At 35.0% G+C, this 14377-nt stretch overlaps 1 protein-coding gene and 1 long non-coding RNA gene across 8 annotated transcripts in view; both read left to right on the top strand.

Moving 5' to 3' along the window:
- Nucleotides 1-14377, top strand: part of LOC129242395 (serine/threonine-protein kinase mig-15) — a 116651-nt gene that overhangs the window by 91134 nt on the left and 11140 nt on the right. For all 7 annotated transcript variants that reach the window (XM_054879012.1, XM_054879011.1, XM_054879015.1 and 4 more), the window contains one exon: nt 10013-10138. In XM_054879012.1, the coding sequence (XP_054734987.1) occupies nt 10013-10138 (126 nt within the window). The remainder of the gene's footprint in view (nt 1-10012; nt 10139-14377) is intronic.
- On the top strand, nt 8551-8920 carry LOC129242396 (uncharacterized). Its single transcript, XR_008582181.1, has 2 exons — nt 8551-8625; nt 8703-8920. It is a non-coding gene; the product is annotated as an uncharacterized LOC129242396 (long non-coding RNA).

Raw genomic sequence — 14377 nt, 5'->3', positions numbered from 1 at the left:
CAAGTGGTCTTTCGATTTCTTTGAAACTTTGGGAAATATTAGTTCTAGGTAAGATACATTCGAGCCTAAAAGGATTTTGAAAAATTTTCAAAATTGAGTCATCTACGCCATGTTGAAAATCGGGACCGTGTTTTTTTCAAAAATCAATATTTCTTGAACCGTTGGATGGATTTCAATGCAATTTACAGACAATATAGAAACAAATAAGTAGTTTAAATTAGTATTATGTTAAAAAAAAATTTCGAAATTTTGACCAAAAAAAAAGTCAAACAAATTTTTTGAATCAATTTTTAGTTGATTTGGCCAGTTTTTTAGATTTTCTGTTATACACGGAACGATTCCTTATGATTTAACCTTTATTTTGAAAAAAAAAAATTTTATGGTGTCTATAATAGTTCTCGAGATATTGCGATTTTAGTGGAAGCGCGCACGCACGGTTCGCGTTCATACAGGAAGTGACTGGAGCAGACTGCTGCAGGTCTGTGCGCGTTTTTCTACTCCCGCGCTGCGTAACCGCGAACTTCACGGTGCGCGCTTCCACTAAAATCGCAATATCTCGAGAACTAATATATTATACACCATAAAATTTTTTTTTCAAAATAAAGGTTAAATCATAAGGAATCGTTACGTGTATAACAGAAAATCTAAAAAACTGGCCAAATCAACTAAAAATTGATTCAAAAAATTTGTTTGACTTTTTTTTGGTCAAAATTTCGAAATTTTTTTTTAACATAATACTAATTTAAACTACTTATTTGTTTCTATATTGTCTGTAAATTGCATTGAAATCCATCCAACGGTTCAAGAAATATTGATTTTTGAAAAAAACACGGTCCCGATTTTCAACATGGCGTAGATGACTCAATTTTGAAAATTTTTCAAAATCCTTTTAGGCTCGAATGTATCTTACCTAGAACTAATATTTCCCAAAGTTTCAAAGAAATCGAAAGACCACTTGCAAATCTCATATTTTCTGACGGAGTCTTACCCATCCGTATAATCAATCAACACTTGACAACGTATTTTTTTTCTGAAAAAGAGCAATTAAAAATTGTTTTTTCCTTTATTTCTCTATTCCTCTATAGTGAGGAAATACTCCACATAAACTGCAACGCACTTCAGCCATTCGTTTAATCCAACTCCCGGAAATTTTCTGGAACTCCATTTTCGGTATAGCCAACAGAGCCGTCTTCTCGTTTTCCATTACTTCCCTTCAACTGTTCAACAAATTCCCCATAGTGGTTTTTTTGACTCAACCAAAAAAAAATCGCTGGGAGCCATATCAGGATAATTCTATGACTTTTAGATGGACTCGTTTCGTTCTTGCTCAAACATGCACGATTAATGATGGAAAATCCACGAGTTGTTTTCCCACAAATCCTTTTTTGTTTTTTGGCAAATTGCTTCACGTTAACATCTCAAAAAGCCCAAATAATAGTACTTACTAACTGTCTGACCTTCTGACAAAAATTCGTGGTGTACAATACCGTGAGCATCGCTTTCTTTTTTGACTGAAAACGACTTGCTTTTTGTTCTTGGTTCATTTGGAGCTCTCCGCTCACTCGGCTAATGTCTGGATTGCATATTGTACTCATGAACCCACGGCTTGTCTCCAGTAATGATGTGTTTTTAACGAATATTGCGTCGGATGCGGCCTTGGAAATCTTGTCGTTGGTGATATCAAAGCATTAAATTCAGATCCAACCAACTGCTGGGACCAACTATGCAGCAAAACTGCGCCAACCCAAATCATTGACTACAATGTCCTAAACGGATCCATAAGCAATGTTCAAATCCTCTGTCTGTGGCCAGCTCTCTCATGGTTAATCGGCGCTTATTGATCAACTTTTATTTCACTTTATTGATGCTTTCATCAGTTTTCGATGTTGACGGCCTGTCACTGCATTCCTCATCCTCGATGGACTCACGATCTCTTCTAAAGCGTTCATGCAACTCGTAAAGGACTGTTTTCTTTAGAGTATCATTGCCGAAACAGTTTCACAACATTTCTAAGGTTTCCGCACCAAAATTTAATACAAACTCGTTGGAAATTCAAATCCATTTTTAAAGCTGGAAGAAATCGAAAACGCTTGTAGAGGTAGATTTACTCAAAGGGCGTCACTTTTGCAAATGTCAAGCCATAGCGATTAAATTTAATCACAGATGTGGCAACCTAGCAAAAACAAAAAACAGAACACAAATCAGTTCACTTAGAGCGTCCCCTGGCGTTTGTTCTGGGAACTTTTTGATCAAGGTGGTATTCAAGACGAATTTATTCAAGGTGGTAAAAAACCAAAAGTTATAGGTATGTATTTTTTTGCTTTTAGTACACAAACGTATTTCTACCAATTTAGGAACCTAAAGAAAGTACAAATTCCACCTTCCAGCCTTTTAGTGCACAAATCAAAATTTGCAAAATAAAGTGTGGTTAAGTTTCAAAGGCCGGTGTTGATTTTGAATAAAAAACAACTTTTTTAGGAAATTATTGCCATTTCTCTTTATTATGATAATATTGGTATGACTCAATTACGTATGGAACAAAATATCGGCCAAATGGCCGACGCAGCCTCGGCGGCACACCTCCATCCGATGGTCCAAATTTTCGATGACGCTGAGGCATAATTGAAGTTCTATGCCGTTAATGTGCCAAACTATCTCATCCTTTAGCTCTTGAATTGTTGCTGGCTTATCGACGTACACCTTTTCTTTCAAATAACCCCAAAGAAAAAAGTCCAACGGTGTCGTTGACGTTTAGGTGTGGTTCAAATTCAACATCGGCCCTTGAAATTTAACCACCTTTATTAGTTTGGGGAAAAAGAAATCCATTATTTTCTTTGTAGATGGGTGTAGTGATTGATTTCTCGTAAAGTATCGATCAAACAATTTAAAATTTATGCTCTTTGTCAAGGTGACATTTCACACTAAAAAAATTCTTTTACTGTTTTTGGTTTGTTCCATTCAGTTGTAAGTTACAGGGTGATAACAATGGAAGTCAACAAAGAGAAAATTCGGTACATTTTACAGTTTTTCTTTGATAAAGGCGAGAATGCAAGCCACGCCGCTGAAGTTGTGAATGGTGTTTATGGTACCGAGTAACAGCTAATTTCGTGCAATTTTGGTTTCCTCGATTCCGTTCAGGCATTTTTGATGTTAAAGAAATTGTCGATAAAATCACAGAAATAATCGAAGTGGACCGCCATGTTAGTAGTTGTAGCATCGCCCCGGAGCTAAAGATCGACCATACAACAGTTTTAAACTATTTGCGCAAAAATTTTTAGGAAAAATTAATGGATTTCTTTTCCCCAAACTAATAATATTTTCACTTCGAATCGGAAATTTCACGTAGCAATGAAATATGTACAGAAAATACATTTGTGCACTAAGACAAACAAATCAGATGCTCTACTTTATAACGTTTAATAGATTCGACTTGGTAAAATAAATTTTTATATTTTGAATTTCATTTCATTTTATAATTTGAATTCAAAATTTTCATTTTATGATTTGAATTGCTTAAAATTTAATGTAATCTTTTTTTTCATATCTACACTGACATAAAGTTATTTATTATAAATTTTGTAGCATATAAAATGTTAAATTTTTTATCAGTAAAATAAATTTGATTTCTTAATTCGAAAGAACAAACTGAATTTTTTACAAAACCAACAGGCAAAGGGAACCCTTGATTATTAATTATTAGTTAATCTTCTTGGCTGAAAAATAATTAAGCAGATAGAAACAGCTTTTCGAAAAAAAAAAATTAATAATTAAAAAACTAAAAGAAAAGTTGTTTTTTTAATAAAGCTTTATTCGAGATTTTAAATTCGGCTTTTGTTCGAGGAAAAATTGTTTGCCAATCAAGTTTGAAAATAATTTAGAGATCAAAATCAAATTTCTAACAAAACTCGCTTTACTTATGTGTGCACTCGTATTTAAATTCGCTATTTCGAAAATTTGTGGTAGTCTTAAGTCAGCATAATCTCAAAACAGCTCTTATTCTACATACAATCATTTTTGCTTTAAATTTACCCTAACGCTTTTCCCCTTAAGTAACCCACGTAACTTTGAAATAACACTCCGCTTTTCTAAACCAAAAGAAAAGTTTGCCATCATTCTTCCAACAAAGTCGCAATCATTTTGAGTGACTGGTTTTTATGCCAACCAATAAATGAATCTATGATTTCATATTTGTGAACTTTTGGCGAAACAACTTAAATCGGCTTATGTATGTTTGCCTGACAAGCGCTAATTTACTATATTTTAACTATTAACACGTTGACTGCCGCGCCGGTACCCATTGCCCGGCGCATGGCTTTTCAATGGCGCCGCGCCGGGCAATGGGTGCCGGCGCATTGTTTTTGGTGTGGTGGTGATGCACACTTGTGGCGCTGTGTGATAACCAGCAAATTTCGCTCGGCAGTCAACGTGTTAATGAGTCACAATTGTCGTTTTCAAAATAAAAAAAGATTTACGAAAATACGCGACATTCCCGTGAGAGATCAGAATTTATTGATCCGAAGGCAAAAATTGCTAGCATCGAATTGGTTGTTTCATTGAAAGTCCACAGATTGCTTCAAGTGGCTTAAAGCCTAGGCAGACGACAGTGTTAATGGAGATTACCGGCGCAGTTAATTCTGATTAAAATTTATTGTTGACAGACGGTTGTTACACGAAATAGCTGATTTGTTTATTGAATAGTTCTGTCAGTAAAATATGGACCTCCGGCAACAAATACGGGTATTAGCTGCCCTGATACAAAAAAATAATAATTATTTTAAAAAAAGCTTAAATTTCAATTTCTCAAACTGCTCCGAAATATTAAAACAATTAAGGGAACAGATACCTGTAAACGCCATATTTTCCCTGATTTTCATTAAAATTATTTAAAATGAAGAAGTCAATATATTTTTTTCAAAATCGGCATACAGTTTATTTATACATTAAAATAATAAAAAAAAAATTTTTTTTAATCATTTAAAATGGCGGATGTACACTCAATTCTTCCAGAAAGGTCGCAGCGGGGCTTCTCAATCGGCAGGCATTGTAGCATAGGCTTCAGTGACCTGAATACAAAAAACCAACATTTTTTTTGTTTATTAATGTCATAATTTCTATATGAATTAAAAAAATGAATTTTGGGGCGAATTTTTCTACTATTTTTTATTCGAAAAAATTATTTTTCGAAAAATTTTCGAAAACTTGTAATTTCACATAGAAAGTAATCATAATCATAAAAAAGATGTGTGCAAAATTTCAGGGAGAGCGGTCAATACGGTCGTGTACGACAATTCGAAAAACATAGTTTTGAGAAAAACGCGTCCAAAGTTTGAATACAACGTAACTATAGCTCTCCCAGCGCTCGAACGCAAAGAATAGAGTCGTCACGGTTGATGATCTATAATATTATATAAGAAATACTTAAATTTACGTTCTACAAATTTTTTTGACATATTCTTAAAGGATTATATTAACATTTTATGAAAATAAATTTTTTTTTTCGAAATTTTACAGGTATCTGCCCCTTTAACGTAATTTCGAACGAGTTAGTGCAAACCAACATTGCATTCAGTCTTTATTGTTCTCTCTATAAAAAGTTGGATAATTTTTCATTCACAATAGTTTCTAACTGTCACTTTTCGGCAATGTTGCCATCGAAAATTCCCCTAATCGGCTTAAGTTATGGGAATGAGTCTACTTGTCAATACGCATTAGTTGCACTTAATACTTGAGATAATTTCGAATTAAGCCGTTAATCACGATAAACGCCGCCATCTGTCTAGACTATTAGTTACTAAAAAAGCTTACCAAGACTAAAAACATTAACAAAAAAAATTAATTTCTCACGAATGATTGCAGCCTCCTGCCGCTCTAACCAAACGCTTACTTTTACTTAAACTTATTTACTAAATATTTATATTAATTTGTATGGTTTATTGTTGAGCTATCGCTATTTTTTTTTTCTCAATCAAAATCTCACAGTTATTTGAACTGCAGTTCGATGTTGTATCTGAATGCTAATGAGGTTAGGTACGGTAAAAACTGAAGTGAAGTCGACATTTTTCTCTTGCTGGTTGTGGTAAAATCTTAAAAACTTTTGTATAGTCTGTCTTAGTTAAATAAACTTAAACAAAGTCTGAATGCTCAATATATCGGTTTTAGCTTGCCCTTGCCACACTACATTTACTGGAATCCACATGAAACATAGAAATCAGATAATTTTCTTATACGCCCATCGGGTTTCATAGGCTTTATCAAAATTGTTTTAAGGCTGTATTTGCGACGGCGTGCAGACACGCTTTTCTATGTTTTTTTTATTATATAAAATTTTATTATATAACAACAAAACAAAAGAAGAAACAAAAAAATTGTGAAATGTGATACTTACCTGCTGCTGTAGGGAGATATGGTTCTTTACCCTCAATAAAATAAAATAAAGTAATTTATGTATTTTATCTGCTTTAAGACAATTTTGAAAATTTTCTATAAAAAAGTATAAAACTCTCAATAAAAAAATGCTGCAATTCAAAGTCATAAATTATTATACTCGTACATTTATTGTATGCATACGCCTGTCATAGTAGCTTATTGGTATCAATTTCATGTGAAAAATAAAATAAAAATCGTTATAGACTAAGAGCCCGCGACGCCCAGACCTTCGTTAAATTATAAAAGTTGGAAATTTTTCTATATACGTCTCCTATACAGGTATAAGCAAACCCAGATTATTAAACCTGGGTCGCGGTGGCTTTGGCAGGTAACAGGTAGTAAAGGTGAGTAAAATTGAGTCTCAAATTTGTAATAGTATAAAGCTTAGTTTTTATACATTTCAACTTACAATCATATCAGAAACTGCCTCGTCCATTGGCGGACACTTAGGGCGGTAACAACCCCTCCCCAGACACCCTAACATTCTAATTATTTATAAATCTACTTTCGTCATAGTATAAAATCTAATTTTTATATATGTTATTCAGAGATCTATAAAAATAATGTTTTCACAATCCCCAGACAGTTTCGATGGTTCCCCTATCTTCCCAGACATAATGAAGTCCACTCCAGGCGTGAGCGCGATGAATATATATGTACGTTGGTGCGAGTGAAATAGCGCGATTGGTCTACGGCGATCTTTTTCTGCGCATCAGCTGTCTTATACTCTGTATAATACTCCGTATTGTATATTATGTAGTGTGAACTGTTATACGTACAGCAAGCGTTTAATAATTTATTTGCAAAATTTATTATAAAATAAGTGGTCTAGTTGTGATAAAGTGTTGTCATGGAAACGGAGGAACCGGAAAAAAACAAATTAAGTTGTTTTATTTGTAAGAAAAGTGAGGGGAAATTAATATTGCTTTCTGAAGAGACATTAAAGAAGTGCCGAACTGTTTTGAAAGTCAGAAAAAAACACAACCTTAAATATGCGAATGTTATTTTGCCTGATGAATATACAGATGGAGGTTATCACCGGGAATGCCATAAAACATTCACAGGCGTTAATAAACAGTACTACAATTCGGAGCCTGCAGATTTAAAAAAGAAAAAAAGAGTAAACAAAGAGTCGATTAGTGTAGACAATTTATCTCCAGATACACCGATAGTACCTGAGTTCACTACCGAACTCGCAACAAAATCTCCAACATCATCAGAACAAAATTTATATTCTGAATTGATAAAGCTCCAGCCTTCAACCTCCACAGAACAATCTCATTTACCGCCTCAACATACAGAACCTTCAACAATTTCACAATCGACTTTAGCTAGTGAATCAGAGGTCTTACAATCGACAAGTTATCAAAAAAATGGTGACATTAGTACACCAGATGTTACTGAAGTAAACAATGTAATTGAGGACGTAAATACTCAACCCGAAAATGTTGTCAGTAGTAATGACTCTCCGATTGTTTGTACTATATATTTTGTAATAAACAGAAGAAGAAAGTGCGCTCAAAAATGCTTCCACTTCATGCAGCTGAAACAAATCAATTTAAAGGTAGTATTTTTTCTAACATTGAAGGTTTAGAAGAATATAATGAGTTTTCAACTACATTGAATAATTACTCTGCTCCAAAAATATATTATCATACTGATTGTCGAGTTCATTTTAACAATGATGTGTCGTCTAAAAAAAAATCATCTAGTAAAAGTCATTGGCATTACAATCGAAGTATCACAGACAAGTTTTTGACGAAATTGGCAGCATTATCGAAGAAGATATTATTAAAACGGGACGATGTTATTTTTTAATATATTTACATGAACTGTATAAAGAGTCATTGGAAAAAATTTATCAAGATAATTCCGTTGAAATGAACTTCGTTTTCACAGCACACCATCTCGAAGAAAAAATTATGAAAGTATATTCTGAAGATATAAAATTTTTTACTATTCGAAATAAAAAAATTGTCGCACCTAAATATTTACAATCAATAGATGAAACAGTTCTCGACAGCTTACACACAGAAAATATTTTACAGAAGTCCGCATTACTTTTAAGGAAACTAATTCTGAAAATTGAAAAAAATAAATTACCTTCTAAAAATATAACAAATGATCAATACCATTTTAAATGGTTTGAAGGAGATCAGCTACCTACTTATGTCAGTGATTCTCTACAAACTTTGTCAGGTATGTTATAATGTTCACTGTTTATGAAGAAATTATCAACCATTCATAATTATTCTAACTTGCTTTAATTATTACAGAAGCTGATGAAGACGATGACATTCATGAGGACAAATCCGCAGAATGGAGTAGCGGTGATGAAGATAATCGAGATACCGACGAGGACGATGAAGTTGATTAAATATTTTTTTTGATTTAATAATAATGTTTGACACATTATATTTTTACTTTGTATTGTAATGGCTATAATTATAAATATAATTGAAATCTTTTTCGATTGGTTCAATTACGATCTAAATTATTCTCTCTCCTTACAGTAAAACTAACATGCATACAAATTTATCTTCTTAACTTTAAACTTCTAGAATTTTACCATCAGCTGTCGATTTTTCGTATTTTTTTCTGCACAATACTAGAAAAAATTTTCGATTGATATTTACAACTTTCGTAGATCTCCACTTGACTCAATAAAAATCGCATTATTGTATTGTTGATTTAATAATTTGTTAATATGAAAATTTTTCTGCGTTCTCCTTTAAAAATTTACTTTTTTTATCTGTTATAAATGTATATAATGAATTTTCTTGATAAATTTAGAGAACAGATCGCACTATTTCACTCGCACCAACGTACATATATATTCATCGCGCTCACGCCTGGAGTGGACTTCATTATGTCTGGGAAGATAGGGGAACCATCGAAACTGTCTGGGGATTGTGAAAACATTATTTTTATAGATCTCTGAATAACATATATAAAAATTAGATTTTATACTATAACGAAAGTAGATTTATAAATAATTAGAATGTTAGGGTGTCTGGGGAGGGGTTGTTACCGCCCTAAGTGTCCGCCAATGGACGAGGCAGTTTCTGATATGATTGTAAGTTGAAATGTATAAAAACTAAGCTTTATACTATTACAAATTTGAGACTCAATTTTACTCACCTTTACTACCTGTTACCTGCCAAAGCCACCGCGACCCAGGTTTAATAATCTGGGTTTGCTTATACCTGTATAGGAGACGTATATAGAAAAATTTCCAACTTTTATAATTTAACGAAGGTCTGGGCGTCGCGGGCTCTCACTCTATTAAGAAATAATTTCATTAATATTCACTTGTAAGTACATGTGTATGTATGTATGTATTTATAAATAATTTGTAACTCATTGGCATTCATATACATAACTTTTGCAGACAAGAAACGATCTGTGTGAGATTCATACTATAAATTCAGAACTTATACTCGTACTCTATTATGTGTTGTATTGCGTTTATAATTTTACATATTTGTCTACATACTTCTTTTTTTATATGAATATTGCCTGTGGCTGAGTGCGAACTACTAAACATTTTTGTACTCTCCATTTCTTCTACCATCGCATTATACAGAATCGTAGCAGTGAGAATAGCGGTCTCGGCACTCCAGGAACTCGCACAAGCAGCGTCTTACCCGATTTGCTTAGTCAAGCTTCACCGGCAACGCCACCGCGCCATGATAAATCATCCAGCGAGGAGGTGAGTCATACGTTCTATACTCGACCCGAGTCTATCCATTTGTTGTGCGTTTTGTTTTCCGTCACATCTTATGTTCGTACATACGTATATCAGTTTTAATTTGAATTTTTACGAGCGTTCATTTAATTTATTTTAAGTTATGTCAATTTATTGAAATTATTGTTGTTAGCTATAGTTGCGTTTTGTTGTCCTCATTTGTTTCTCTAATTGCGATAACAAAATATATTTATGTGCATATAGATAGTAGTATGTATGTTGGTATATACGTAACAAACTCATACCATACTTTGGATTTTGAAGGCATCAACTCCGCCGAACCCAAGAATTGGAACTCGTCCAGCTGATTCTAGCATAGAATTCTAGGTCCCTTTTAACATTTGCTTAGTTTTGCCTTCACTAATTGCAAATTTAGGCATATAAATGTACAACAGTGTCAACAAGAAAGCAGTCGGCTTAAATTCTTAAAAAAAAAAAAATTTTTTAAAAGTCAACATTCTTAAAGATCCTTTAATCTATTGCAAAATAATATCGGTTTGAGGTAGTACACAATTGCTTAGCAGTATATGTATATAGGCGGCCGCCGTAGCCGAATGGCTTGGTGCGTGAGAACGTAGTTTCGAATCTCGGTGAAACACCAAAATTAAGAAAAACATTTTTCTAATAGCGGTCGTCTCTCGGCAGGCAATGGCAAACTTCCGAGTGTATTTCTGCCATGAAAAAGCTCCTCATAAAAAGTATCTGCCGTTCGGCTTAAAACTGTAGGTCCCTCCATTTGTGGAACAACATCAAGACGCACACCACAAATAGGAGGAGAAGCTCGACCAAACACCCAAAAGGGATGTACGCACCAACTATATAAAGGGTGTTTTTTTAGAGGTTAGGTTTTCAAGTTGGCACTACTTTTTTCGTAGATGGTCTTTTTGACAGCTGTCACTTGATTTATGCTCAGTTTGCTTTGCCATTTCATAATGAATAGACTTACACCTGAACAACCTTTGCAAATCGTGCAAATTTGGGCCCAAAACGAGATGGCCACCGATCCCGATTTTCACAAGAAAATTTTGTTCAGCGATGAAGCTCACTTTTGGTTGAATGGGTATGTCAATAAGCAAAATTGTCGCATTTGGAGTGAACATAATCCACAAGCCATTGCTGAGACGCCGTTACATCCTCAAAAAGTCACTGTTTGGTGTTCTCTATGGGCAGAGGGAATCATTGGTCCATATTTCTTTAAAAATGAAGCCGGCCATAATGTTAGAGTCAATGGAGAGCGCTATAGAGCCATGATTAATGACTTTTTCGTGCCTGAATTGGACGATATTGATGTGGACGACCTTTGGTTCCAACAAGACGGCGCTACATGCCATACAGCCAACGCAACAATCGATTTATTGAAGGAAACTTTTGGTGAGCGCATTATCTCGCGCCGTGGACCTGTGGCGTGGCCTCCAAGATCGTGCGATATAACACCGCTGGACTATTTCTTGTGGGGCTATGTGAAGTCGCTTGTCTACGCAGATAAGCCCGAGACGATTGACGTCTTGGAAGAGAATATTCGGCGCGTTATTGCTGACATACGGCCCCAATTGCTGCAAAAAGTGGTCGAAAATTGGGCCTCTCGGCTGGAATTTATTCGAGCCAGCCGCGGCGGCCACTTGCCCGAAATCATTTTTAAAACATAATGGCAAACCCTTATCTTTATAATAAAGCTAAATTCTTGGCCATAACATTAAATTATATACGTTTTATTTCATCTTGAAACCTAACCTCTAAAAAAAACACCCTTTATATACCTGATACCTATATGTATAACAGTAATCAGTATAACACTCAGATTACGCTAAGATGTCGTACCAGTGGATTCTGCGATTTTTTATATTTTTCTTGTAGTTTCAGACGACTCATTGCCTTCTCGAACACGTAATTGCAATTTTCTGATCTGAACCACTTATCATTTAGTGCCAGACGTTCCTTGGCGGTCTATTTGTGAAGCTGTGAAGCTGATATTCAATTATGATATGAATTATCAAATCTTTGTTCTTCACCCCTAAATTGTTCCGATATAAAAGGTGATCAATTTACAGGTATCGGATTTTAAATTGAAATAAACCAACTAAAACTAAAATTGATTGGAAAATCAATTCTTTTATTTTTGTGTAGAACCATTCATGTAATTTACTTTTTAAAAATAATCTCTTTTGAATGTTGGCCATAACTGCGCTGTAATTCCGCCATCCGTAAGCACCAGTTTTGAATGACTCGCTGGAGAACTTCGTTCGGTGTCGTGAATAACGTTAGTAACGTTGGCTTCCTATACCTCAATCAAAGCTGGTTTATCCACAAAACATTAAGACTTTACAAACCTCCACAAATAAAAGTCCAAAGGTGTGATATCACACGATCTTGGTGGCCAATCCTCTGGTCCGAGACGATAAGTAAATTGCTCACCGAAACGACGACGCAGTAAATCCATTGTCTAACGTCTTTCAAGAAAAATGGGCCGATGATTCATCCAGCCCATAAGCCGCATCAAACAGTTGTTTTCAATGGATGTAGTGGCTGGCACAAATATCTATCACTGAACGCTTGACAGATAAATGATAAAGAACTTTAGTTGACCAGGCACGTGAAATAGTGTTTGTCAAATGGAGGGAGGAGAAATATTTCATGATATTGTAACAACAAATTCCGAATGTAATTTTCTACTCGAAATTGGAGCTTCTGTTACAGCAGAGAAATACTCGTGCAAAGCTATTTTTTTTTGTACGGAACTCATTGCGTTATTGCTTCTACAAAAGAAATCTAGTTTCTTGAGAAAGGCCTACTTCCTGTGCTTACATACAAATTATTTCATTCAATTGAACTGACTGTTTTCCTATTGCAAATGTTGTACCTACAAATTTAGTTTAAATTGACTTTAAATTTATTTATCTTGACAATTTTAAAGGAAATACCTATTGAATGTAATCCCACCAAGTTTCTTTATTAATTATTTCCTAGTTCGCCTCGATCGCTACTCTCTTGGGCATTAAAGCAGCTTACTTGAATAAACGTATATAATGTTTTACATAGGGTGGGTCGTTAGTTGGTTTCTTTAAAAAATGCTATATATAACAAAATCGACGTCCAAAGTTTTTCAAGGATATTTGCTACAGGAAATTGCGAAGCTTCGAATGAATTGTGGAATTTAACTTTATTTATATGTCTACCCTGTTTGTGCCCGCCGTGATCGGTGATAGCCCATCTTGTCAGCGCACCTGGTTTTTTAACTGCCAGTTGCTGTAATTTTGTTTCTTATCATAGCTGGGGAAGCTAAATTGGAAACTCATAGTCGCAGGTAGGGTGCGCAAAGAAGCGTCAGCTTTGAACTGCAGCAAATCTATACAGCGATAGTTAGGCCAATTGTCTACTATGGCATTGTAGTGCGGGGGAACGCCTTGCAAAGGGTGTGAACATTAATATATGCACTCGTAGTTGACAAGGTTCGAAGGTTCGCATCTGTTCTCATAACGTGCCAAGTGCAATGTCAACCACGCCATCAAAAGCATTATATGTGACACTGAATCTTTCAGAAGAACTGCAGATAAATAATAATTAATGCAATAAGCGGATAGTTAAAACACCGCATGGAACTGAAGATTGTTGATAATGAAATCCTTATTTTAACTACCACTAAAAAATACCCTACCCTGCAAAATATGTCGTGAGCAGTGGGGCAATAAGATTGAGCTCATTAAGAATGTGGTCAAATATGAGTAACGTTCACGGTTAGGATATTAACTGGTATTTCGGAGATGCTATTTGGTGTTTCGGAGCTTCCCGCCCTGGTGAACTGGCACTCCCTCCTCCATTGCGACTTCCCACCCTCAAGGGCACATTTGAGGGTCTCACTCAGCTTTCAGCTCCCCTGATATTGCAATGTTTTTCAGCGCGAACTAATGTCAATAATTAAAGCTTTGGCATTTGTGCTTTGAGATGTCATACCACATTTCCCACTGACATCCAGCCAGCAACAAAATCCCTCACAAAGTAGTCGACAACCTGCAAGGTAGCCATGAAATGCCACACGTCTCTGAATGAGATGGCTGAGATTAATTTCGCCTCTTGGCGATTGCGACATCGAGGTAATTTAAGGCAGATAAACTAGCGAGATTCGGCACCAAACATCCTAAACGAGGGGTGAGGATTAGCGCACTAGTTATGGCTACTTTGCTGCGCAGCCCTTGGTCGGTAAAAGCT

Source organism: Anastrepha obliqua, chromosome 3 (genome assembly GCF_027943255.1).
Source record: "Anastrepha obliqua isolate idAnaObli1 chromosome 3, idAnaObli1_1.0, whole genome shotgun sequence".
Classification (NCBI taxonomy): domain Eukaryota; kingdom Metazoa; phylum Arthropoda; class Insecta; order Diptera; family Tephritidae; genus Anastrepha; species Anastrepha obliqua.
The sequence above is the reverse complement of the archived record's forward strand: the minus strand, read 5'-3'. Positions and strand labels throughout refer to the sequence as shown.